Consider the following 27,213-nt stretch of genomic DNA (forward strand, 5'->3'; position numbering starts at 1 on the left):
AAAAGGAGGACTTGTGGCACCTTAGAGACTAACCAATTTATTAGAGCATAAGCTTTCGTGAGCTACAGCTCACTTCCTCAGATGCATATCGTGGAAACTGCAGCAGGCTTTATATATACACAGAGAATATGAAACAATACTACTTTTTGTAGTGGCTGCCTTAACAAAATAAACACACAGGGAGAAAATCAGACTCCATTAAAGTCAATGGCAAAATTCCCACTGACTTTAGTAGGGACAGGATTTTATCCCTAATATTTCATATTAGCTGTCTTATATTAAGAATTATTACTAACAAGATATGCAGGTACGGTGAAGAACAGACACTGTGGATGCATTGTGAAAATTAGGCTGAAGACAAAGGGGTTTCAACTTTTTGAGTATTGGGGAACTAAGTAGAAGCAGTATCATATACTTTAATGAAGCATATTACTGTATTTATACAGAGATAAATGTTAATTTTAAGTCTCTCATTATGAGCTTGCTCCTACTCTCAATCTTATGGTAAAACTCCCATTGCTTGCAAGGGGGTTGGATTGGGTTTTGTGTCTGTCTATCTGTCTGGAGTTTGAGAGTAAGGTTTAGAATATGAAATGGATTAGAAGTAGACTCAGTGACTGGTCAAAAATCTTTTGTTCTATGTTTGTATGTTGGATGCCATGAATGTCTATAATCCTAATTTGTGGTCAAGCTGGGAGGTCATACTCAGTGGGGGGCTGGAGAGGTCTGTCCCAGGTCTGGTACTAGTTAATGTTTGATAATCAGAGTATGCTTATGAAATTTATGGATGACACCAAGCTGAGTGGGGTTGCAAACACTTTGAAGGACGGGATTAGAATTCAAAATGCCCTTGACAAATTGGAGAGTTGATCTGAAATCAACAAGCTGGAATTCAATAAAGGCAAAGGCAAAATCATATGTACAAACACAAAATGGGGAATAACTGGCTAGGCAGCAGTACTGCAGGAAAGGATCTGGGGCTCACAGATTGAATATGAATCAATAATGGGATGCAGTTGCAAAAACGTCAAGTATCATTCTGAAGTGTATTAAGATGAGTGTCATATGTAAGACACAGGAGGTAATTATTCTACTCTGCTTGGCACTGGTGAGGCCTCAACTGGAGTATTGTGTCTAGTTTTGGGTGCCACACTTGAAGAAAGATGTGGACAAATTGGATAGAATCCAGAGGAGAGTAACAAAAATTATAAAAAGTTTAGAAAACCTGACTTGAGGAAAGTTAAAAATAACTGGGCATGTTTAGTCTTGAGAAAAGAAGACTGAGGGGGGGACCTGTTAACAGTCTTCCAGTATGTTAAGGGCTGGTATAAAGAGGACTGTGATAAATTGACCTTCATGTCCACTGATGGGCTTAATCTATAGCAAGGAAGATTTAGGTTAGATATTAGGACAAACTTTGACTAAAAGATAGTTAAGTATTGAAATAGGTTACCAACAGAGGTTGTAGAATCCGTGTCGTAGTTTTTAAGAACAGGTTAAATAAACATCTGTCAGGGATGATCTAGGTGTACTTGGCCTTCCTCAGGATGGGGGGGGGGGGGCGTGGAGTAGATGCCCTCTTGAGGTCCTTTCCAGCTCTATATTTCTGTGATTCCCCAACCAGATTTCTCTGAGCTATTTTTAAAATAGTAAACTAAATATCTTTCCTCCTCAGCATAGTACTTTTTACTCTTGGTGAAAATACTGTAGATAAGACATATGCATTGTTATTAAATTTACTTTGGAGAACAAAGACTGCAGCAAGTAACAGGAAAAACTTTTCATTTAAGTTTAAAAAAAATCAGCATTTTTTTTATTCCTACTAATGGTTGATTTTTAACTTTTTACCCAGATTTACTTATTTTTAACATGTTCCCAAGAAAAATCATAAGTAATGGTTGTAGAATTACTTGCCACACACACAAATTACTTACCAGACACTAGACTTTAAGATACCTTTTCCAAGTTCACGCATAGGGAAAAGTAACCCCCAACAGTTGAGACATTTCAGGGCTCTGTGCAGGGTCAGTTCCCAAACTGGGGATGCCTTTGCCAACTATTAAACCTGAATCCTTAGACTTAATCCAGGATTTCACAGGGGGAGAAAGCAAGTTTGCTTTTTAAAAAAATGTTATTGATGATGGATAACCAGGCAGTAGGGCAGTGGTGGGCAACCTGCAGCCCGCGCCGCTTCCTGCAACTCCCATTGGTCAGGAATGGCGAACCACGGCATGCCTGTGGAAGGTCAATATAAACACTGTCTTGCGGCCTGCCAGTGGATTACTCTGGCGGGCTGCAGGTTGCTCATCACTGCAGTAGGGCAACACTGTTACTCCACAAAGCTCTTATAGAATGGAATTTTGTTTCCATCAGATCATCATGAACTTGGTGTATATGCTTTTGGATAAGTATGATTTTTGTAGTTAGTAAAGGCCCAATCCTGCAATGTGTGGAATGACCTGAACTCCCATTCAAGTCCGTGATTGAGCCTTCGGATTGAAAATATTTGTAATAGTTTAAATGTGGATACTACATATATTGTAAACGATTTAACTTAAAATACTGTTAGTAAAAACACAGTAAAAAGAAGGTAAGTTGTTAGAGTGTAAAATGAAGGAGAAAGCAATGTAAATGACAAATTATTAATGAGAGAGCTGCTGTACCTTGAAAAAGAGACACAATTAATTGTTTCCCATATGAAATATTACAAGCTTGACTGGAAGTTAGTTTTGAAGTCTGCTTTTTACCACTCTGGAGTCATTCCCTGGTTGTCTGTAAGAGTTTTTACTATACTACTACTCTGTATAAAATTCTTAACTAACCATTCCCCAGACATGAAAGAACATTGTAGTAGTGCTGCACTCAAATAGGAGGAGGAGTGCTTATGACGTGTACAGAGATTTGCTAATGAACCCAGGAAGGAGTGTATTCTGGTCCTTCTTGGCCAAAGGTTAGGGGTCTGGAATGAGTTTTCTTGGATTGGGGTTAAGAGTGAAAAAAATTGAAGAATATCTGCAAGACTTTCTGGGCATGAAGGACTGCAACAGAGTGTAAAATGTCTTGTACTGACTGCTTTAATTTTTCTTTCTTCAGATGATAGGGCTAGGTATCATAGGACCCAGTCCTGCAAAGAATTATGCAAGTGCTGAGCTTTAAGGACTTAAATAGTCCAATTGAACTCAGTGTGACTTTGTTAGTGCTTAAAATTAGCTGTTGTGTGTAAGTCTTTTCAGGATTGAGGCGCTGGTCAGTAGTGGATCAAGAGTCCATTTTAAAGAGTAGCTACAGTTATCAGCTGCAAATAGAGAGATTCTTTTTAAAATGAGTCTGACCTGTAACACTTGTCTTTTGTATGTTCTGACAGACATCTGTAACAATCTGCATTAGAAAAAGATTTTTAATACATAAATAGTACAGCTGTCTATTAATTGCAATTAATGCCTGCAATTAACTGAAAGCAAAATTGATGTGTTCATTTTTTTTTAACGTGTTAATTGCATACCTGTGAGCGGGGTGGGAGGCATCGACCCGCGGGAGAAGGGGCTGAAGCCCCAGCCCGCAGCTCAGGAGGAGGCATTGTGGGGTTGAAGCCCTAGCCTACAGCTCTGGAGGTGGAGCAGGGGCTGGAGCAGCCCCAGCCTGCAGCTTCCTGGGTGGAGGAGGGGGGGGCTGGAGCCCTGCACCCCAAACCCTGAGAGCGACTGAAGCCCTGAGTCCCAAGAGTGGGTGAAGCCCCAAGCCCCATGCTCCTAGAGGGGTTGAAGCCCTGTAGCTCCCAGACCTGACCCTATATTTGAAAATATAGAAAATCCCCAAAATATTTAAATAATGGTATTCTAATATTGCTGAACAGTGTGATTAAAATGGCGATTAATCATGATTAATTTTTTAATCTCATGATTAATCACAATTAATTTTTTTAATTGCTTGACAGCCCTAATTAATAGTATTTTAATATAAGCTTCAAAATCTTTAGTTGCTGTTTAGATGCCTTTTAAAATTTAATGTAGAAACAGTATGGAAATTGATAATGTTAATGCTTTAGCAAATATATTCAGTGCACATGCTGGCTCTGATTACCTCATTGAGGGATTTTCCCCAAGAGCTGTAGAAACTTGGCCCTGCAGTGTTTCCATTATATTGTCATCTGAGTACATCTGCAGAGGTGTATTAAACTGAGCATGTACAATCTTGACACCAGGAAGTTCCATTTCCAAGGGAATGTTAGGGGCCATCTTAGATGCAGCTTTCAAATCAGTAGGGCAAATAGTACTGAGAGTACTAACAGAAGAGGGGGTACTACGTCCACTGCCACCATCAATACCGGAAGGAGTACTGCCTCCACTGTGTTAATAGCCAGTTTACAGAAAGGTGTGCAACACATACCCAAAATAAAGACAAAATAAACAAGTGTAGAGATGTTAACATGACTGTAAAGAAAGAGATGAAATCTATCAAATATAGAAAAGCAAAAGTATGTTTAATCTAGTCAACTTTACTTCCTTAATTCCCTCCCCCCCCCAACAACAACTACAAACAAAACCCAAGACCAAGCAATTAAAAACTCTGAATCTGTGAAAGCCTGGTTTATAAATATATTTTTCCCTGTCACTGACAGTAAACATAACCTTCTGAAAGCTCAGAGTACTTGGAAAATAATATTACTTTGTACTTTTAACATTGTGCCTTTTTCAGAGGATTAATGAAGCCTCATCAGATCCCTCTGAACTAGGTAAGCATTATTCCAGCCTCACAATGGGAAGTGGAGGCATTGAGAGGTTAAGTGACTTGCCCAAGATCACACAGTCAATGATAGAGCCAGGAATTAGAACCCAAACTCTTCATTCCAGTCTGTGACCTAAATGCTACATTACATTTTCTCACTTGAAAGGGTTTTCTATAAAGAAAACATAAAATAACACGTGACCTTTTAAGATTTTCCTTAATACTACACTGAAGTATTTATTACACCTTTAAAGTTATTTCAACAATAAATTTATTACATATTTTTTCCATATATTTTGTTGAAAATTTCAAAAAAAGTTAAAAATGTTAAAAAATAACTGGACATACTTTTGCCATTCTAAATTATAACAATTCCAAGCAGAATGTAAAATGGCCCTTCACAAAAACAGAATAGATTCTCAAATGATATGAAATGAAACTTGGTCACTGTTACTTTTGAATTTGACCTTATTTTTGATTTAGAATGAAAATAGGATGTTGGCTACAACTCCAGTTTTAGAAAAGCTGTAAAGCCGCTGGACATTAATATGGGCAAATCTTCTGGAAAATCATTAGCAGAGTAACGTAGTGAATATTACATCAAAATGTTTCTTTTCAGTGTCACTGGTTTTACTATTCTTCCCATAGCACTTAGGGCCCTGTTCAGCCCTAATTTGACTCAGAGGGTTTCTTTTTCGAGGGGGCAATTTTTCCAGGAACAATGCATAACCCAGGCCTTCCACAGTCATCTGAGACCACTTCCTTATCACGGGCACAGTCACATATATGTGGTAATCAAACTCTTGGGAAGGATTGTGATTCAATCTGCTTCCTTCGACCTACATGTTTGTGTACTGATAGGTTATTTTCTGGCTGACTCCTGAATAAATCAGGGAGAATTTTATATTGCTCTCAGTTTGGAGATACAATGCAGTGCCTGCCTGACAGCCACATTTCAGAACTCTGCAATGGAGAGGAAGAGGGACCACAATAACCCAAAATTAATGCTCCCTTTAGTTCTTAGGTGGAATTTGTACAGGACCACATTCTGAAAGTTTAAAGAGAGAAACATTCCTTACCATCAAAGGAAAATTAATTCCAAAAAAGACAGGCAAGTTCCCAAGTAAGTATGCTGTCCCAGCATGCCCCAGCCAAAAGCCCATAGAAGGGACCAGTCACAGATACACAAGTCAGTGCTTAGAAAAATCAGGGTCACACGTTAGAAGATTTGGATCCTGTGGCAGTGCAAGACTTGTTAATGATGAGTTTAAAAAAATGGAATACATTGAGAGAAGGCCAAAAGAAGCATAGCTATTGCTACCAGCAACAAGGAGAGGCAATGCTAAGTTAGTGTAAAGATTTCATACCTCTGTTAATTAGTTTTGTCAGCATGAAGTCTATAATTGTGCCTAAAATTTCATTTATTGGCCAAATCCTACAGTTCACACTTGGTCCTTATTTTGGCAGAAATCCTATTGAGAGAGGACTGTAGGAGTTGGCCTTATATCCTGAAGAGAGATTTACAACTGAGATGGTGTTATTACTGTATTTAATAAAGGATAATATGAATGTAACCTGTTTTGGGTTGTAATCCGCAACAGTTGCTTTAGGAATTTCCAACATAATAAATTAAAATTTCTCTTTTGGCACACGTGACTTTAGGTACCAAATAAGCAGAATTTGCTTAATGTATATGTTCAGTCCAGAGGGTAAAAAACTAACTGGCAACCACTGCTGTTGCGACTGCTTTGCAATTGCAGAGCACCATTCATCTGAGGCTAATAAATAATACTTGCAATTTGAAGTATACAGAACTTTCCATTGTTAAAGCACTTTACAAATATTAACTAATGAAGACCACAAAGCCTGATCACTTTCTTATCAGATTAATTTTTGCATCTAATTTCCCATCTGCAATCCTGAAAAATGGTCATTTGTTTAAATATGTTCACTGAAAATGACAAGTATCTTTTACAAAGCATTGCTTGATTTAAAAAATGAATTTTCAGAACATACATTATGAAACAATCCTAAATATTCAAGATTATATAGAATGAGAGTGCTTACTATAAGAATAAATAGAAAAATATATGACCTCTTATAGACAGTCCAAACATTCAACTAAATGAGAAAAAGGTGATATTAATATAGTTGAACCTTGTAAATTCTCACTGTGATGGTCTACAAGTCCAAACATTGTCACAAAAAACAGTTTCACGCCACTTCTCTGCAAAGATTTAATAATGGTGTGCTATAGTGGGGTCACACGTAGATTGTGACCTGTCCTTTGTGCCAACACAAGGAAGTAAGGGGGCATAAGGTACACTCTGACTCCTCTGTGCCTGTGCTCTATACTGGCAGTTCTTGTGCATGGGAGGAGCAGGCCACATAGAGTAGAGCTACTGCATCCCCACTTCCTGCAGGTGAGTAGGAAGGGGTGGAGTGGACAGGGAATGGGTGGACTGTAGACTGCAGTTAAGCTGGCACATTGGGAAGCATACACTACAACAGATCTAGACCTAGTGCAGTTTACTTCTTCTCAAGAGTTGTAGGGAGACTGAGGGAGAGAGAGAGAGACTCCCTGTGCCAAAATCTCCCGTCTAGGGCACCCCAGAGGGCAGTGCAACAATGTGCTGTGCCTTGCAATGCACTAGATCATAATCTGATGACCTATCCCTAAAACACTAAACTTTTCATGGTATGGATCTTGTCGTTTGTATGTGTCTGTGAGATGTGTAACAGCTGTAGAAATAATAACTAAGAATATACATAATTAAAACTAAACTTCATTTGTCAAAACAGATGAACACCACCCTTAATCTTTTTTATTGTACCGGTTCACTAACTGGACAGTTCACAAAATTTGATAATCTGCCTGTGTCTGGCCATCATGAATAGGATGTCAATGAGGTTCATGCCAACTGCTTTGACTTCTCAGACTGCTGTATCAGACTTGAGTTGCTGGAATTATGACACAAATATTTTTTTACTTTGAAAATAAAGTACAGAACTGAGTGCAAGTGGAGTGCCCCAGGGGTTGGTCCTGGGGCCGGTTTTGTTCAATATCTTCATAAATGATCTGGAGGATGGTGTGGATTGCACTCTCAGCAAATTTGCGGATGATACTAAACTGGGAGGAGTGGTTGATACGCTGGAGGGCAGGGATAGGATACAGAGGGACCTAGACAAATTGGAGGATTGGGCCAAAAGAAATCTGATGAGGTTCAATAAGGATAAGTGCAGGGTCCTGCACTTAGGACTGAAGAACCCAATGAACAGCTACAGACTAGGGACCGAATGGCTAGGCAGCAGTTCTGCGGAAAAGGACCTAGGGGTGACAGTGGACGAGAAGCTGGATATGAGTCAGCAGTGTGCCCTTGTTGCCAAGAAGGCCAATGGCATTTTGGGATGTATAAGTAGGGGCATAGCGAGCAGATCGAGGGACGTGATCATTCCCCTCTATTCGACATTGGTGAGGCCTCATCTGGAGTACTGTGTCCCACACTACAAGAAGGATATGGATAAATTGGAGAGAGTCCAGCGAAGGGCAACAAAAATGATTAGGGGTCTGGAACACATGACTTATGAGGAGAGGCTGAGGAAACTGGGATTGTTTAGTCTGCAGAAGAGAAGAATGAGAGGGGATTTGATAGCTGCTTTCAACTACCTGAGAGGTGATTCCAGAGAGGATGGTTCTAGACTATTCTCAGTGGTAGAAGAGGACAGGACAAGGAGTAATGGTCTCAAGTTGCAGTGGGGGAGGTTTAAGGTTGGATATTAGGAAAAACTTCTTCACTAGGAGGGTGGTGAAACACTGGAATGCGTTACCTAGTGAGGTGGTAGAATCTCCTTCCTTAGAAGTTTTTAAGGTCAAGCTTGACAAAGCCCTGGCTGGGATGATTTAATTGGGGATTGGTCCTGCTTTGAGCAGGGGGTTGGACTAGATGACCTCCTGAGGTCCCTTCCAACCCTGATATTCTATGATTCTATGAAGCCACTGGTGGTAACAAAACCCCTGTACTGGAAGGCAGTGTCCATAGAAATTTGCTCAAGCCTGTGAGGCCTCCTAGCCTATGTAGCCACAGAGGCTGCCTTTGATTCTAGAAGGATACTTTTCCTTCTGTTGTGATCAAGTAATATTGTTTCAGGCATTATAACGCACAATTATGAGAGAGAGAGAGAGAGAGGTTAGATTTAAAAAATGGAGCTCATGTGCAAAAGCTCTTCCCTTTCTGATAGTTTTACAACTCTGTGGTGCTCAGATTTTTCTTTTATTTAGTTCCTCTGCAGATTGCATTGTGAATAGGTCAGCCTGCTGTAGAGTGATTAAGTGTGGCCTTTACAATCTACATGGTTCAGAGGATCCTGATATGACAGGTTGGATAAAATTCTTAATTAGCAAGTTTACAAGTGATACATACGTATAGTGGGACTAGAGAATTTCACAGCTCCATAAACTTGTCAAGATCAGATTCTGATCTCAATTGCACTGATGTAAATGTGGACTAGGTGCACTGAGTTGAAGAACCTTCACTGGAGTTATTCCAGACTCTCACCAGTGTCACTGACCTTAGAATCTGGACCCTCTTCCTTTAGGAAATGGAAGCCTGAGCTCTGCAAAGCATGCATTTTATTTTTTAAAAGCTTTAAAATAAGCTTTAATCGCATAAAATAATTTTGAGTGCATTAATATCACATTTTCATATGAATTGTGAGTATGCATTAAAAAACCCATGCATCCAACACATCATACAGTTAGAGTTTATAACCTGCTTCGGCCTGAGACTATGAAAGGTTTGGGACGAATATTATGCTTGTGTTCAAAGTAGTTCGTATCCTGTAAAAAAAAAAAAAGGATTAAAATAACTTCCCTCAGTTGATGAATATTTATTATTGGGTAAAATTAGCGTATACAAAAGTTACAAATTGTTAAGAACCAACTACTTTTATGTTGCATACTAGTGGTATTAAAACACACTTGCTGTTATAGTCAGAAACACAGAAGAGTACAAGGTAGTGTAAGAGGGAAGGATGGTGTGTCGTATCGCAGCCAAACCCAGTGAAGGGGAATTTTTAACTATCTGCATTATCGCTACTTTTATAGCTGAATGTTCACTCCTGGATGTTAAAAGGAAATTGCTTCATTTATTACCAGTTTTGAAAAATATGACAGAAGTTTAGAGTGTCAAAAAAGAAAAATAAAACAACAAGAGCTGGACTTTTGAATGGACAACAAAACAGAGAGTGGTATTTCCACAAGAGACCATGTAATGTAAGTAAACACCAATACTTACTTTTGAGGTGAACTAGGAATTAGACCCCTCAGTTGTCCCTGAAGAGCGTCTTGAATATTGCCAGATGAATACAGCCCAATTGGAGAATTATAGGAGGAACTCACTACCTGTCTTTTGTCATCAATGTTTGCTGCTGCAACAAAAGGCTGGGCCCTTCTGTTATGAGCTGTACCAATAGGCTTGAATTCCTGTACGTAATAGGCAGACAAAATACACAAAGCTACAGTGCACACTGAAGCTAATAACAAGCAAAACTGACAACACTGGAATTTATTAATCTCATCTTTCTTTCTCCACTGGAACTTAAAGGCTTGATTAAGTAAACACATAGGTTATACAGACATTCTGTTTATCCATTAAACTTTCATGTGCGTGTAAGCCATGTACATTCAAATGTTATTTGTGTGCCTTGTGAAGACAAATAGAATGAGTGGTATGTTTGCAAATATACATAAAAATTTCAATAATTTTGTAATTGGTATAAGGGTTGCATGTAATCATATACACTTTAAAAGTATTTTTTTTCTTTTTTCACTGTTTGCTTTATGAATTTTGTCTATAGTCAGTTTGTTTACCTTAATTGTTAGCTAGTCCCTGTCCTCTGTTTTTTGTGTGGGTTTGTTACACAGCAATAGGGAAGAGAAACACATTTTAAAATAGGGAAATGAGATTTTAAAGCCAAAAAATTTGGCAGGGGAGCATTGGTGAAGGCACAGCTCCTGAAATTATTTTTAACTGAAATAGACTTGATTTCATTCCTAGGGAAGAGGTCAATGTGAGAGCTTCTATTAGCCCTTAAAAAAGAAAAATCATAGCTACATAGGGTGCCTACCAGAAGATGCAAACAGGAAAAAGCAGTTCTATTAAAAGAGAAAGTTAAGAAATAATGAACTGAAGAAAACTACAAGAACAGCACATAGGTAAATCACCACAGAGAAGTTCATTTGCAGTTTTGTGTTGCTGTACATTGTGAAGGGGATGCAATGTAACAGTATATTAGTAATTAGATATTATCTTTTACTGTCGTTGAGGATCATTTCTAACTTATGTAATGTATTTGATTCACAATATTGGAAATTGATTCAATTCCATCATATACATTTAGGTCACAATAAGCAAATATTAAAAAACCCTAACAATGGTCATTTCATCTCATTTTTAATTGTTGTTGACAAATGAAGACATGTGACATCATAATAGCATCTTCACAATGTTACAATGGTCAAAAGTATATTTGCATTGTTGCAATTAGTTAGACTTAAATTCCCTTTTCTAGGAAAATCATAATGTGCACAAAATGTCAACGACAAAACATACAGCAGTCAAAACAGTCCAGCTCTTGTGTTTATTATATTTAAAACTAGGAAAGTTGTTCCTTTACACCAGAAATTTAGTAAGATCCAAGAGCATTCAAAGTCAAAACAGGAATAAGAAGGAATTACAATATTTAATTATGTTGTTATAGCTAACAGATGACCTTCTAATCAGTACAGGGCTAAGTCATTTTCATGACTATGTTCATGTCAGAAACAGAGGGAAGGTGGCTCAAGCAGTTTACATGTATCAACAGTGTACATGGAATGAGTTCAGGACTGGGGCCACATATTAATTAATAATGATATATTATTATTCATGTTGTATACTTTAATAAAAAGTACATTATTGTTTATGTTTTGGAGGTGTCCTCACACTGAAAGACCTTTAGTTTAACTCATTGCACAATGTTGGGAGATATAAATTGGTGTTAAATGAAGGTGTGTGAAGGGCAGGGACTCATATTTTGGCATAATTATCATGCTTTAAAACTTGATTGCAATTACTAATACATTCTGATCATCTATATTATAGTGATTATTGGATTCTTTTTCTGGTTTTGTTTAGATTTCTACCCTTAGCTATATAATAATAAAATTAACCCTGTAGGGAAAGTATAACATCTTTGCTATTCAAAAATCAGATCACACTGAGCACCATATTTAAAATGACAGGAAATCCATAAGGTAAGGCAGAAGTAAAATATAATTAAAAAAAAACTACTATAAGAAAAACGGTCACTTTAGCTGAGGTTAAAAAAGGCAAAAGGAGAAAGAAAAATATATGATCTACAGCACTGTTTCACACTGCTAATAGAACATAAAAGAACAAACCAAAAGAGGTGTTTATTATTAAAGCAACATGCATTAGCCGTTTTAGGCAGACTTATTTTCTTTGACTGTTTAAACTAGTTTAAATCCTTATGTTATAAATTGCTTTCTTACATAACCCCATGTTATGGGGTTATGTAATAACCGGCTATGTTACTAATACTAATAAAATGGTCTATTATTTCACAATATTTATCCATCATATTATATCATATTTCAATAGAAATGAAAAAGCTGGCTATTTGCTATCAGAATCAACCAAGCTGGCCATCAGGAATGGCTCTCAAGCAGCATTTCCTATTGTTAAGTAGTATTTCTGCCATAGGCTTCACTGCTGGCCCTTGCCCACAGTTTTTCCTGGGGTAGGAGGAGGAAGAACTGTGGGCAGTAAGTCCTTGTCCAGCTGGCTAAAAGAAACGAGGTAGTTCCCCTTTAAGGGCTCCCTTTGCAACTAGTAGCAGAGGTGGAAGAAGGGGGAATGTCTACCTGCACAGAGTGGGAGGAAGCAGGAAACAGCTGAATGAGGTTGGGGGGAGGCATTGGCCTTCCAGCTGATCAAAAGGGGGTTGGTGTTTATACCTTGTGCAGTCTCAATAAAGCCCTCTTTCACCTTGATTGGACTGGCAACACCCACCCTCCCACCCATAGAATCTGAAAAAGGACTGGGTTCCTTCATGATCCACTATGGGCATCACACTAGCCCTTTTTCCTTGGGGGCTTTTCCCTCGCCACCAGATTGGCTGATGTGGGGAAGGTTTTTTTCACCTTTTCCACAGCAAGTTTGGGATTGGGCAGGGTGAGGCAGTGGGGTTAGGTTATAAAGTCATAACTCAGTAAGTAGAACTTGTGGCAGATGTCCAGTGCAGTTACTCATTATGGAAGGGATATGGTTATAAGATAAAATTGATTGTAATAGGATGTAAAAGAAAGCATTCTTTAGGGAGCTGAGGAAGGGTGGGGGTGTGTGTTCAGAACTCCTATGTCTCGTATAGCAGGGAGCCAAACTCACCTCTGGGTGGTGCGGTCCGGTGAGTGATTATGTGAAAATGATTAAGGGAAGGCGGATGACTTGCACTGTAAAATATATGGCCGGGTATTCCCAGATATTTTAGGTGAATAAAGTTGTGGCCTAATTATACCACATCCATTGCCTCCTGTGTTTCTTTCTGTTGTGGCTGAACTGTGTGGGTGCGTGTGTGTGTGATGGGGCAGTATTCAGTGCTTATGAATCTTCTAAACTCCGTGAGACTGCTTAGCCTATTTCTTTCTTATGCTAAAGGTTCTTAGTTGAAGTTCCATAATTGGAACTAGGTGAATTATTTTAAATTTTTATATGGCCTCCTGTGAGTTTCTGGAGAATGGCTGTGCACCTGCTGAAATTTAAATTAAACTTAACTCTCTGCTAGCATGCTGGAGCAGGGAATCACTTATAATGTGTTGTTGTAATTTTATAACTCTCAAACAGAAGTAATACATTTCTCAGAGTCATTGATTGTCATGTAGATTTTTCGGGGGCATGCATGAATCTTCATCTATATTATTGTTTAATGTTCAGTTTTTAAAAACACTAATATTCTTGATATTTTTAATGTTTATGATACTTTACTTACTGTAGTAAACATTAGCTTTATATTAACAGAGGTTTCTGTCTGGCAGAGAGTCAAAAACTGTGGCTGGATTTTGAAAAAGGTCCTGTGTTTACCACAACTATGACCTTTGGAATAAGTTCAAGAGAGACTTAACAGGAAATGCTTTTTATAGAACGTGACGGTTTCCCGCTTTTGCAGACCAACTCATGGATGGACAAGCTTTTTAATGTAGTGGCGTTTGAGTTTAAAGGAAAATACAATGCTTTGGGATTTTTTCACTAATCTTGGCCTTTATTTAATTCAGACATTGTATCCATCTTTCTCTCAGTTTTCAACAACCTTTAACCTATGTGACTTAAACCAACATTTATTATAGATGCACTATAATTCACCAGCTCAGGCTAAGGAACATTAAGAAATTTTGCCACTGTATTGCTTTTAGTAGCAGAATATATATGGCAGGCTTCAGGTGTTGTGTCTAAATATGCAGTAAAATAAATCTCCTTTAATTTAAAGTTTCACCTATTTCAGAAACAGAATTAATAATGTCATTTTTGTGCAGAGTAGATCAGTATGATGGATGCTCTAGAACAGTGGTGGGCAACCTACCGGCCACAAGTTGCGTACCGCTGCTCTAGAATGATTGTACTTGATTTAAAATATAAATACTCCCTTAAATGGTTCATCATATTTGCTTACAAGCTCAACTACTACTCTGAGGACCTATCTGTTGCTGACTATATATAAACTTTTATTATTTCACTTTTAAGGGAAGAAGTAGACATGCAAATGAATGTTGACTGTTTAGTATAGCACTGTGGTTTTCAAACTTTTTTCATTTTTGGACCCCTTAATAATTTTGAATGGAGGTGCCAGACCCCTTTGGAAATACTAGATATAATCTGAGGACCCCTAGGGGTACACGGACCACAGGTTGAAAACCACTGTTCTATGGTAATGACAACATTTCGTGGACCCCTTAGACATAGTCCGCGCAGCCATAGTGATCCATCGGACCACAGGTTGAAAACCACTGCTATAGCAGAAGCAGTTTTTCTGATGACAGTAATGGAGATAGCTTTTCAATAACTTGTTGCCAAATAGTACTTAACGGTTCAACTACATTATATGTTTTTAAAAAATTGTCTCCTTTAGGCATAGAATTATAATGGTATAGGCTTATTGTCACTCAGATTTTTTTTTTCTACAGCTTTTTCCATTTGGAGGAACCCTAACATTAGAAAAGCCTTTTCTTCTGTGTATGTCCTAGATATCCCACAAAACTATGCATTTGAAATAGTTGTATCGTTTCTTGATGTCCTGTATCATACTGCTAAAATTACAACACTATTTTTGCTAAAATACTTTGTACTAGTTAATACAAAGGTTTATAGAATATTTAGGAAAAATTTGTAGAATTGGAACATTGAGATTATATTCATGTTTAAAAGCCTGTCAGAGCAGGATTGAATCACTTATTTCATGGAATTCACTGGGATGGAGTCTGTTCCTAAATGTATTGTAGAACAGAGAGTCATGGTAATCCATCATGGAATAATATATTTAAATATTTGTTTTGATGCTGTCCTGCCAGCACAATAATAATCTTTTTTCAGCTAAGATTGAAATTATAATATGTATGTATTAAGGTTAGAGAATATATGGCAAATGGAACAAAGCACTAAGAACCAAATGCTGAAATCTATCCCCTACAGCAGCAGCGGACAAACTTTTTGGCCTGAGGGCCACATGGGATTTCCAAAATTGTATGGATGGCCGGTTGGGGGAGGCTGTGCCTCCCCAAACAGCCAGGTGTGGCCTGACCCCCCATCCAACCCCCCTGTTCTCTGTCCCCTGATGGCCCCCCTGGGTCTCCTGCCCCATACACCACTCCCTGTCCCCTGACCGACCCCGGACCCCCCGCCCCTGACTGCCCCCTGCCATCCCATGCAACCCTTCCTCTCATTCCTGACTGCCCCCATTCAACCCCCCTGTTCCCCGCCCCGCCGCCTATCCACACCCCTGCCCCCTGACCACCCCCTCAAACTTCCCCGCCCTCTATCCAATCCACCCTGCTCCCTGCCCCCTTACCACTCTTCCTGGAGCACTGATGGCTGGCAGCACTACAGCCGAGCCACCTGGCTGGAGCCAGCCACGCACTGCGCAGCTCAGAGCACCAGGTCAGGCCGGGCTCTGCAGCTGCGCTGCCCCAGGAGCTCACAGCCCCCCAACCCAGAGCATTGCGCCGGCAGCGCAGTGAGCTGAGGCTGCGGGGGAGGGGGAACAGCAGGGGAGGGGCTGGAGGCTAGTCTCCTGGGCCAGGAGCTCAGGGGCCAGGCAGGAGGGTCCCAAGGGCCGTAGTTTGCCCACCTCTGCCCTACAACCTCTAGAGCTGCAGTTAAAGTGGCTAGTTGTAGACTGATCAGTGTGGAGCTGGCCATCCCTCCCACATGCAGATCTGTACAAGGACATCTATGTAAGTTCTAGGCAGGTGAGAATTCAAACAGATTTCATTTGCCTTGTTCAAGTGCAGGAACAAGGATTTTACCTTTCTTAGCTATAGATAGAATGCTCCAGTTTATGACTAATCCATCTGAATAGTTTAGTCTTCCACAAATTCAGAATTTGCAATTTTCTGAGGCTCTGTGGCTTTGCGTGGTGCCACAATTGTTAATTGAAATAAAGAGACTCAAACTTACCGGACCACCCTGTTCAACTGACTGTCACATCACAAAGACTACTATGGTATTATAACTGAATAATTTTGATATTTTACCTTTAGTCCCATTTGAAGAAATTAAAAATATGATGGATGAAATATCAAAAAGAGATACAGCAATTTAAACAACATTAATATCAAAGGAGATATTTTCTTTCCATAATAAAACTATAGTGAAGTGTAAAGTTTTCAGAGAATGTTTGAGGCACTCTGCAGTTTTTCCACAAGAGAATTTTAGGTTTTATTTAAATGTAAATGTGAAATTTAAAATGTCAATCATTTAAAATTATGTCCATGTATTTAATACATTTTATGATTTATATCAAGTTAAGTAGACAGTGTAGGAAATGTGCTATAAAGAATTATAATGACAATGAATGAGACAATTTAGAATGTGAAAAGCTATATTGAAGTGTGTTGGTGACTTATAAAACTTCATACCTGTGGATCAGCTTCCAAATTTATTTTAAAGGGATGTGCTTTGCCATCTTCTGAAACTTGTGGAGACCATAATCTACTTTCTGCCCTGTTAATAAGAGAAAAAATCCCTCCCATAAACATGGCATATATACATGAGATATGTACACTGAAAACTTAAAATCTGAAGTTTATTAAAAAATCCTTTTGAATGTTTTAACATATAAAATTCTTATAATGACATGGACAGAATCTTATGTGATGTTTTTGTGTATTTGCTAGTCAGAAAACATACATAGTAAGTTATACATGAAGATACACTGTACTAAAGATTATGTATGGTTCTATAATAGTCTCTTCTTGAGTTCAGGTTTCAGAGGGGTAGCTGTGTTAGTCTGTATCAGCAAAAACAACAAGGAGTCTTTGTGGCACCGTAGAGACTAACATATTTATTTGGGCACAAGCTTTTGTGGGCTAAAACCCACTTCATCGGATGCATGGAGTGGAAAATACAGTAAGCACGTATAAATATATAGCACATGAAAAGATGGGAGTTGCCTTACCAAGTGAGTAAGGCAACTCTCATCTTAGCAGTGACCCCCCACTTGGTAAGGCAACTCCCATCTTTTCATGTGCTGTATATTTATACCTGCTTACTGTATTTTCCATTCCATGAATCCGATGAAGTGAGTTATAGCCCACGAAAGCTCATGCCCAATTACATTTGTTAGTCTCTAAGGTGCCACAAGGACTCCTCGTTGTTTTTGCTGAGTTCAGTGATATCAGGAGCAGGCCCTCTGTACCTTTCACCTGAGATTCTCAAAGCATTTCACAAACATGAATTAAGCAAGCCTGAAAAACAACCATGTGAAGTTATTACTATTTGAGTCTTTTCAGTTGGGAAAATGCAGAGACTTATGGCCTTTTCAAAATTAGGTTAAGTGCTGTTGATATATGTAAAAAGCATAATTTAAGCATGATTTGTTACAGTTGTGTATGCAGACTGGGTAACTGCAAATGATCCTTTGCGTCCCATTTGGCATGCATAATAGTAGTAATTATGTGTGTAAATTTAGAATTTTTACATGCTGAATTACACATACCTTAGTCTGAAAATCAGGCCCTAACACTGACGTACATTAAGTCAGTGAGAGAGCCTTAAATAAAATGTAGATTCTCTGACTCCCAAACCTGTGCTGTAAGCCACTAGACAGTGCTCTCTCCAGTAAACATGTTCCTTGACGTGAAAAGGAGAACTGCAGTAATATGGTCAGCATATTTTAAAAGTTATCTCTGTGGCAATTTAATGACTGAGTTAACTTTTCATCTGTGGCACATATATTTAAAACACTGGTAAATTAGGGACTGAGTTGACAGCTGCCCCATGCACAGAATTTTAGTAGAAATTTTTTGAGAACTACAGCTGCAGATTCAGGCCCAGAAAACATAATTTTATGAAGCACCTTGCACTCTTGTGATCCCAAAGCATTGCGTAAAGCAATGAGTCATTTGTTGTTATGCTATCTGCTTAATTTAGACCTTGATTCAGGAAAACACTTACGCATTCACTTAACTTATAAATATGTACTTAAGTTCATGTTGACTTCAAACTTTAAAGGTAAACACATGCTTAAATGCCACCCTCAGTAGAGATGCTTTCCTGAATTGAGACTTTAAGCCATGATCCTGCAACTGGTTTTGCATGTGTTTAACTTTACTACCAACTGTAGTCCCATTGATGTGAATGGTACTACTCATGTTAGTAACGTTAAGTATGTGCATAGGTGTTTGCAGAATTGGGGCCCTAAATTGTAATGGCCTGATCCTGTGAGATGCTGTTCCCATTGACAAAGAGATGGTCAGCACCGTGCAAATTGGACCTCTGGTCTCCCGCATGTCTATAAAGTTCCATACACGTTAGTGGTGCTACAAAAATAATACTGACAGTGCAGGATTTATAGACATGATCCAAAACCCATTTAAGTCAACGGACAGCAAGGGTAAAAACCCTTATGAATTCAGCAATATCATACACAGAACCTTAGATGCTGGAATCTGTTTAATTAAGAAATGGAATACTATCAATGTGATCATTCCTTATTCTTTTTGAAAGGATCCATGGAATATGTAATGTCTACTTAGACAGTCATCAGATCAGAGGAAAAAAGACCTCAGTTTCTTAATGTCTCCTCCGAAAGTAAATATGATGTTGTGATCCATACATATAATGAAATACCTCTCAATTTTGAGACAAAGTTGATGTGATGCTGCTTTAATTCTCTCCTGTGCATCGTTATGAGTCATGTTCTCTGTACCATAGCCATCAATAGCTAGAATGACATCACCAGGACTTAAATTGGCTGCTGAAGCCTTGCTTCCTGGCGTAATCTAAAAGATATAAGAAAAAAACTATTATTTTTTACTATTTTTTTTTAAATTAAAGCACATCTGTGAATCTCTCTAAATAACAGTAATCGTAATTTTCACTTTTTGAATACTCTGTGTATTTTCCAATATTTTACTAGGTTTGAGACTAAAATGTAATGTAATCCAATCTTAAAAACAAAAATTACATCAGGAATATCTATGCTTTCTCGAAAACAAGCAAAAAAATTGAGAGTGCACACTTTGTCTCTAATTTTTCACTTCTCTTAATTAATTCTACCTGTTGTCTTTACAGCTAAGCTGTCACCTCTGAGTTTTGAAAAGAAAATAAGAAAATGTGGGTTTTTTTATACACATTTCCTAAAAAATCCAGCTCCATGAAGAAACTCTTTCAGGTTTTATCTATTTTTCTCTGCATCCCCTTTGTTTTTCCTTTATTTTTTGTATGTAGCTGTTAAATTTTTCTTTGCTTTTTACAATACTTTTTCTGTGTAAAATGGTTTAAATATTTCTTAAACTAATAAAGTATAAATCCAGACAGAATATTTGCATATTTTCAAACAGGAAAGGCTGGCAACTATAATTATGACCTAAAAAGGACCTCCCTCACTAATTCTGGATGTCATCCTTGCTTGTGAACATGAGATTTTACACACTTCTAAATTGACGATACATTTCTATACAGGCCTTCTAATTTACAAGAAAAATATTATGGTGACATTTAAAATCCAACCAGATAAGCCATTTTACACCACACCAGCATTTAATCTCAACAGATTTGTTAATTCACAGTCTTTAAGGACTAATTGTACCTTTTAGACATTGACCGTCATTGAGGTTGAAGCAGAGCTACCCTTCTATCCTTAACAAAAGATCATTCTCAACTGCTGGGTAAGAGAAAAAACAGCTTTTAATGGGAGAAGAGACTTAGGAGTTTGTTCCTCCTGTTGGCCCTAATCAGCCCGAGCGGCTAGTCAAAGTTTGGGTCCCTTGGGATGTTCCAGTTGGAAGTAGAAATTGATGGAGTCTGGTATTTTCTTTCATGCAATCTTTTTAATTTACAAGGAATGTATAAAATCCTGTCTCTCTCAATGCAGAAGGAACCAAGAACAAACGGAGCATTTCTCAGGTTACAGCCCCCAAGCCTCGTTAGCCAAAAATAGACCCAAAAGCGCTCTCTCTAGTTTTTTTCCAGGATCACATTGGGTACATCTACCCTGAAAACAGACACACAAACAACGATGGCAGCGAGTCTCAGAGCCTGGATCAACTAACTCAGGCTCATGCTGCAAGGCTAAAAATAGCTCAGAAGATGTTCCTGCTCAGACTGGAGCCTGGGCTCTGATACCCTCCACCCTCACTGGGTTTCAGAGCCCAGGCTCTAGCCTGAGCAAGAATGTCGCACTCCTATTTTTAGCCCGGTAGTGCAAGCCCAAGTCAGTTGCCCCGGGTTCTGAGACTTGCTGCTGCAGTCTAGACATGCCTATTGTGTTTACAGATTCCTGATCAGCTTTCTTGCCCCTCCTCCTCTCTCCCTTGTTGTCTGGTTTCAGTTTCTGTGTATTTTCACATCCTTACACACACCTGGTCACAATACCCAGTTGAACCCTTCACCCACATAGTGCTAGTTTCTGGGCAGACTCTCTTAGGCTTTATTTTAGTTGTGGCCCCTTAATTGTCTTTTACACTATCTTAATGGAGGACTTATTCATACATCAGTTTGAATGAAATTTTAATTCAGCCCATAATAAGGTTTCACCTACAATAATACCTCCCACTCACCTCAGCTTTGCCTGTCACCCCAATGAGGCCTAAAATAATGACACCCAATAACCTAAACAGAAAGAAATAATTTAGTATATTACTACTGATACAAGCTTAACTATTTACATTTCTACAGTGTCTTTCTGTCAGGATAGTTTCACATCACCTTTCAGTCAGCCCCTGAGGAATGCCTATCATTTCTGCTGAACTTGTTGGCTGAAGCAGACCCTTTTATCTGAATGAGGAATCCATGTCTGTAACAACTTTTCTAGCCTCAACTTCCACAGCTACATTCTCAGATGGGGCGGGGTGGGGGGGGGGAGAAGGAGGGAAGTGGTCAGGCAGGCAAGCTGAAATTCTGTCCGTCAAACTGTAAGAACTAGCCTCTGTGTCCAATATGAAAGGGGATCTGAAACATGGATAGGCCAAGAGCGGGAACAGTCACAAAAGCCTTTTTCAGCATGCTGATCACTTTCCCTTTTTTTCTATTTGCTGCTTGTCAGAAATGTTCAGCAAACGAGCTGGGATCAGGTTTTATTTCAGGTCCACAAGAGTTTTAGCAGCTAAGATTATCCTGAGACCCTGGGTCTCAAAACAGATTTCAGCCACTCTCCATCTTTCCTTTGTTGGAAAGCTACCAAAGCATGTAGCTGTTATAATGCCCCCAGGGGCAGGACAATTTTTCCACTGCAAACCAATTACCTACAAATTATTTATCCCACCTGGGCCATATCTTTACAGAGAATTTCACAGACTGAATTTGTAAGACACCTTTCCTGACATGGATTACACAGTTATTAGCCAAGTACCAGAGGGGTAGCTGTGTTAATCTGTATCCACAGAAACAATGAGGAGTCCGGTGGCACTTTAAAGATTAACAGATTTATTTGGGCATAAACTTTTGTGGGCAAAAAACCCCACTTCTTCAGATGCATTGAGTGAAAATTACAGATACAGGCATACATATATTGGCACATGAAGAGAGGGGAGTTACCTTACAAGTGGAGAACCAGTGTTGACAAGGCCAATTCAGTCAGGGTGGATGTGGTCCACTCCCAATAATTGATGAGGAGGTGTCAATACCAAGAGAGGGAATATTGCTTTTGTAGTGAGCCAGCCACTCCCAGCCCCTATTCAAGCCCAAATTAATGGTGTCAAGTTTGCAAATGAATTGTAGCTCTGCAGTTTCTCTTTGAAGTCTATTTTTGAAGTTTTTTTTGTTGAAGAATGGCTACTTTTAAATCTGTTATTGACTGTCCAGGGAGATTGAAGTGTTCTTCTAGTGGCTTTTGTATGTTACCATTCCTGATGTCTGATTTGTGTCCATTTATCCTTTTACGAGAGACTGTCCAGTTTGGCCAATGTACAGGGCAGAGGGGCATTGCTGGCACATGATGGCATATATCACATTAGTAGATGTGCAGGTGAATGAGCCCCTGATGGTGTGGCTGATGTTGTTGGGTCCTCTGATGGTGTTGCTAGAGTAGATATGGGGACAGAGTAGGCAATGGGATTTGTTACAGGGATTGGTTCCTGGGTTAATGTTTCTGTGGTGTTAGTAGCCATACGCCCATTACTGTTGTTTAACTGCCAAGATCTAAACAAAATCTGTGGGGTTGATCCTTGTATCTCCCCTAACCTTTGCTCCTTCAGGTTGGTGTTCCTTCATTTCCTGAACTGGGAAAGAGGCTTTCACTAGACACTTACAAGAGTCTCTCTTGGCTGTCTTACATTGATAATCCTTTCTGTGGCCAATTTTGTCACAGTACCAACATTTAACTGAACTGTTTCCTTTAATTTTTGCATTATTGACATTTTCCCTTGTTTTACACACCAAATTTATCAGTTTATCTTCTTATTCAATAAGGTCCTGAACCAGATTAGAATCTCTTCTTTCATCATACATATGGAACCACAGAGGTGTATTTACAGGGCTCATGGTGATCAGGTTCCATCTTCTACACTAGCAGCTACATTCTCTTCTGGACATTGTTACAAGAAAAGATTCAAGCTCTGTGGAAAATTGGATTCCTTTTGCTGATTTTGATTGGCAAATCCAAGTCCAACTGAGTATTTATAAATTGGTCCATTGCTAGTTTAGCGTTGAGAGCCTTCATGGTATCTGGCGATGCTAGGAACATAAGTCTTTGCAGGTTCTCTGCCAGCTGAGGTGGGATTTCTTCTTTCCTTCTACTTCTAGCTCTAGCCTCTTAGCTTTACCTTGGCCAGATCAGATTGATGGCTAGCTCCAAACTGCGTGTCAAGGGCTTGTACCAGGTCTGGCTAACTCAGTCTCTTTTCCTGTGGGTAAGTTCTGTAGCACAATCAGAGCTGGGCCACCCAAGTTGGCTGATAGTAACCCCCATTTCTGTCCCTCCTCCCAGCCATTCATTTGAGCTGTAATGTTGAACTGAGCCAAATGAGCGTCCCAGCAGAGATGATCCATGCTTGCTGCTGGGGGGGAGGGGGCAGCCAGCTTCAGCAGTGTTACTGAGCATGCTCAGTCCAAGTGAGCATGTTCTGTAAAAGCCAACCAGCCAATCTGGGGGGTCACGTGACCCCGCATGTCCTTCCATGCATCACCTCTGCCAGGAAGTTTTTTCATTATTTGAGCTGGGACAAACTGACTTGTCCCCTCTGAGTCTCTGTGGGTTACAAATGGGGCAGAAAATTGTTGTAAATATCTGGTATTACCCTAGTCCTCTGGCTGGCTCAGTTCCTCATCCAGACAGCTACCTTCCACTATGATCTGTGACCCTTTGATTTCCTTCTGGACCTGAATTTTCAACTCAAGTCCATGCTGCAACTCATCTCAGCAAGTTCCAAATTGGCCAAAGCCTGTTTGGTTTCCACTGCTTCATGGAAAAACTTTAGTCAGATTGTTGTTCACCTCATCCGTCTGCTTTACCATTCTAGCCCGGGTGTGTTGCCACTGGGTTTCCCAGTCTGTCCAAGTGTTTTTTAGTTGCAGCTCCATACAACAAACTCATCTCAACCTGCAAGTTCTCTCTGAGCCCTTTCTGGGAAACCTCCTGCTCTTGTTTTAGATCTTGTTTTAGGTCTTGTCTTTAATTCCTTTTGCGAAGTCTCCAGCTCCTATTTGAGATCTTGTTTTAAATCCTGCTGGCCATTTTTTATTTCTGCAAGATCCTGCATTATTTGTTGCATTTTGGTTCAACAGGAATACCACTAGCTCACAGTCTCTCTACTTGGAACCTGGATCCCACTGCTGACTCCAGTGTTACCCCTTTTTGGCCTGAGCTGCTTGCTAAAAATACAGTGTCTAGTAGGTTGCTCCAGATGGGAGTAGAAATTGGTAAAGTTGGGTATTTTTTCATGCAATTTTGTTTATTTACAAATAATGTAAAAAGTCTTGTGACTGTGAATGCAGAAGGAATCAAGAACAAAAAGAGCAGTTTCTTATCTTACTGCCTCTTCAGTCAACACAAGATCCAAAAGATCTCTTTAGTTTTTTCCGTGATCACATGTGCTTACAGGCTCCTACTTGGGTTTCTCCCTCTTCTCCCCCCATTCCCAGTTCATGTTTGTTCTCAGTTTCTGTGTGTTTTTACACTGCCATGCACATGTTTGAATGTGACCCCTCTGCCCACATGATGCTAGTTTCTGGGCAGACTGTATTAGGCTTTGTTTTCAGTGTGGTCCCTTGGCTGTCTCTTACAACTACCTTAAATAGAGGACTTGTTCATACATCAGTTTGAACTAGATTTCACCCAGCTCATAACATTCCCAATAGTATTTTGGCATGGTTTCTTTCATGGTAAAGGAAACATGCTTTGAAACCTGTGGTAGCCAATCAAGTATTCCTCTAGTGACTAAAAGCAACTGTTCTCTGCAAAGATACAGAGACATTGTTCCAACCTGAGACACAGTGTTTTCTAGAAATTCTGTTAGGGTGACACAGGTTCATGCTTAACTACCACAATTTAGCCCTGTGTTAGAAAACAGGACTCTCCAATCTGTTAAATATACCAGATGCACACAACTACATCTGTACTACAATCTGGTAGATAGTACTACCTGTGTAGCAAACAATGCTGATTTTCATTGTATGTAAACACACAAATATTGACTGAAAGCCATCGTTGTAAGCTGTCTACTGTACCACATTTCTACGAGAACCAATAGTTCCAAGTATCAGAGATAACAGGTCCAAAAGTAAGGGAAAGTTGTGCAATATTTGTGCCATAAATCTCCTGACCACCAAAAGGGAGTTAGTCAGTCTTCATCCTCCCATGTCCAAGAAATGGGGTAAGAAATACTTCAAGAACACTTGCATAATGACAGGTTTCAGAGTAACAGCCGTGTTAGTCTGTATTTGCAAAAAGAAAAGGAGTACTTGTGGCACCTTAGAGACTAATGCTCAAATAAATTGGTTAGTCTCTAAGGTGCCACAAGTACTCCTTTTCTTTTTTCAAGAACACTGTTTTCTCCAGCTTTAAGTTTACACAGGGTTTTCTATGGAACATCTCTGTCAAATTTTCCTACCATGCAGTTGAAAACCACCTTTCTATCAGGTAACACTTCATTCTACCTAATATCTGTTAGAAAGGTAATTTCTCAGGGGCATATTTAAATTTGAGACAGCATTTAAACTTGCCCACATTAAAAGCATCCATTTATTATATATTTGTACAGCACCTAATTCAAAGGGGTCTAACTTGGTTGTGGCCTATGGGCACTCCACAGTATGAATAATAATAATAAAATAAATGAATAAGTACCAAAGTGGTTCTAGTTTCTCACTCTAATAAGAGCTTTAAATTTAAGCTTTAAATAAATAAATGAAAGAAAGTGCTCCTAATTCAGTACATTTGAAAATGTCTCCTTACAAAATGCACCATCAGCTGTTTTCAGGTTTAACACTATTTACAGCCAGCCCTGTAAATGAGTTAAACTGATAGGTCTATAAAGGTTGTTAATACATTTGTCTTGGGGTGAGGCATGATTGTGATAGAGTGATCACAGATTCTTAAATCTGTGGAAAGGACAAGAGCAAAGGCCTAGATTCTGAAAGGTTTTCAAATCAGTAGGAGTTAGGCACCTTATACCTTTGAGAATCTGGGCCAAAGTTCTTGCAAATATGAGGGGAGCAAAATATCTGACAAAACTGTCATAACAAAACTTTGTACTCTTTTACTAGCCGAAAGTTTTAAATTTCGTGCACAATAGCACACTTTTAAGCAGATTCCAGTGTTTCCTTTCCCCTTGATATGGTAGAATCCTACCTGGCTGAACAGCCAGTGCTCTACAGGGATTCTTGCTCTCTGCAGATCAGATCATTAGTTTTCGGGAGGTCTTGTGGAAAGGAGAAGCTTCAGATTAATCTCCTCCCCTTGAGGCTCAGAAGTACCTGCTGATGCAGCTCCATGTGTGTGCTGATGGGGCAAGTGTCATCTGGGTTGTTGACTGGGAGTCTTTAGCCCTGCCCCTTCAGCTCTTCAGAAGTGTCCTGGCCATGTCTCTCAACTTCACACTGTCCCAGCTGTTGGATATTACTAGTGTAGCACTAAATTGATGGAATAGTGTCATGTAAAGGCCAAGGGACAGGGGAGATCCTGGGGTGAAGGATAAACTGTATTGGGGTTGCCATTGGGGCAGTGTAAGTGGAAAGTAAATACATAACTTTAAAAAAATTAAATTCTCTTGCTACAGTTTTTGAATCCCCTAGTCCAGTGGTTCTCAACCTTTCCAGACTACTGTACCCCTTTCAGAAGTCTGATTTGTCTTGTGTACCCCCAAGTTTTACCTCACTTAAAAACTACTTGCTTACAAAATCAGACATAAAAATACAAAAGTGTCACGGGTCACTATTACTGAACAATTGCTCACTTTCTCATTTTTACCATATAATTATAAAATAAATCAATTGAAATATAAATATTGTACTTAACTAACAGTGTATTGTATATAGAGCAGTATAAACAAGTTATTGTCTGTATGAAATTTTAGTTTATATTGACTTTTTATGTAGCCTGTTATAAAACTAGGCAAGTATCTAGATGAGTTGATGTACTCCCGGAAGACCTCTGCATACCTCTGCTTGAGAACCACTGCCCTAGTCTGTAAGAGTATTGGGGAAGGAAGATCCCTCCTCTCAGCAACAGTGAATATAAAGCCCTTCAGCCTTGTTTTCTCTGACCGTATATCTCTTTTGT

General features: G+C 39.2%; 1 protein-coding gene across 2 annotated transcripts in view; it reads right to left on the reverse strand.

Moving 5' to 3' along the window:
• PDLIM3 (PDZ and LIM domain 3) overlaps positions 1-27,213 on the reverse strand; it is a 41,722-nt gene that overhangs the window by 6,341 nt on the left and 8,168 nt on the right. Inside the window, exons 2-5 of one of the 2 annotated variants that reach the window (XM_073341853.1) lie at positions 19,125-19,276; positions 16,913-16,997; positions 9,495-9,562; positions 4,081-4,344 (exon numbers count right to left, since the gene is read on the reverse strand). In XM_073341853.1, the coding sequence (XP_073197954.1) occupies positions 4,081-4,344; positions 9,495-9,562; positions 16,913-16,997; positions 19,125-19,276 (569 nt within the window). Of the gene's footprint in view, positions 1-4,080; positions 4,345-9,494; positions 9,563-10,019; positions 10,208-16,912; positions 16,998-19,124; positions 19,277-27,213 lie in introns of both variants that reach the window. The other variant, XM_073341855.1, reaches the window with a different exon arrangement.

Source organism: Lepidochelys kempii, chromosome 4, assembly GCF_965140285.1.
Source record: "Lepidochelys kempii isolate rLepKem1 chromosome 4, rLepKem1.hap1, whole genome shotgun sequence".
NCBI classification, from domain to species: domain Eukaryota; kingdom Metazoa; phylum Chordata; order Testudines; family Cheloniidae; genus Lepidochelys; species Lepidochelys kempii.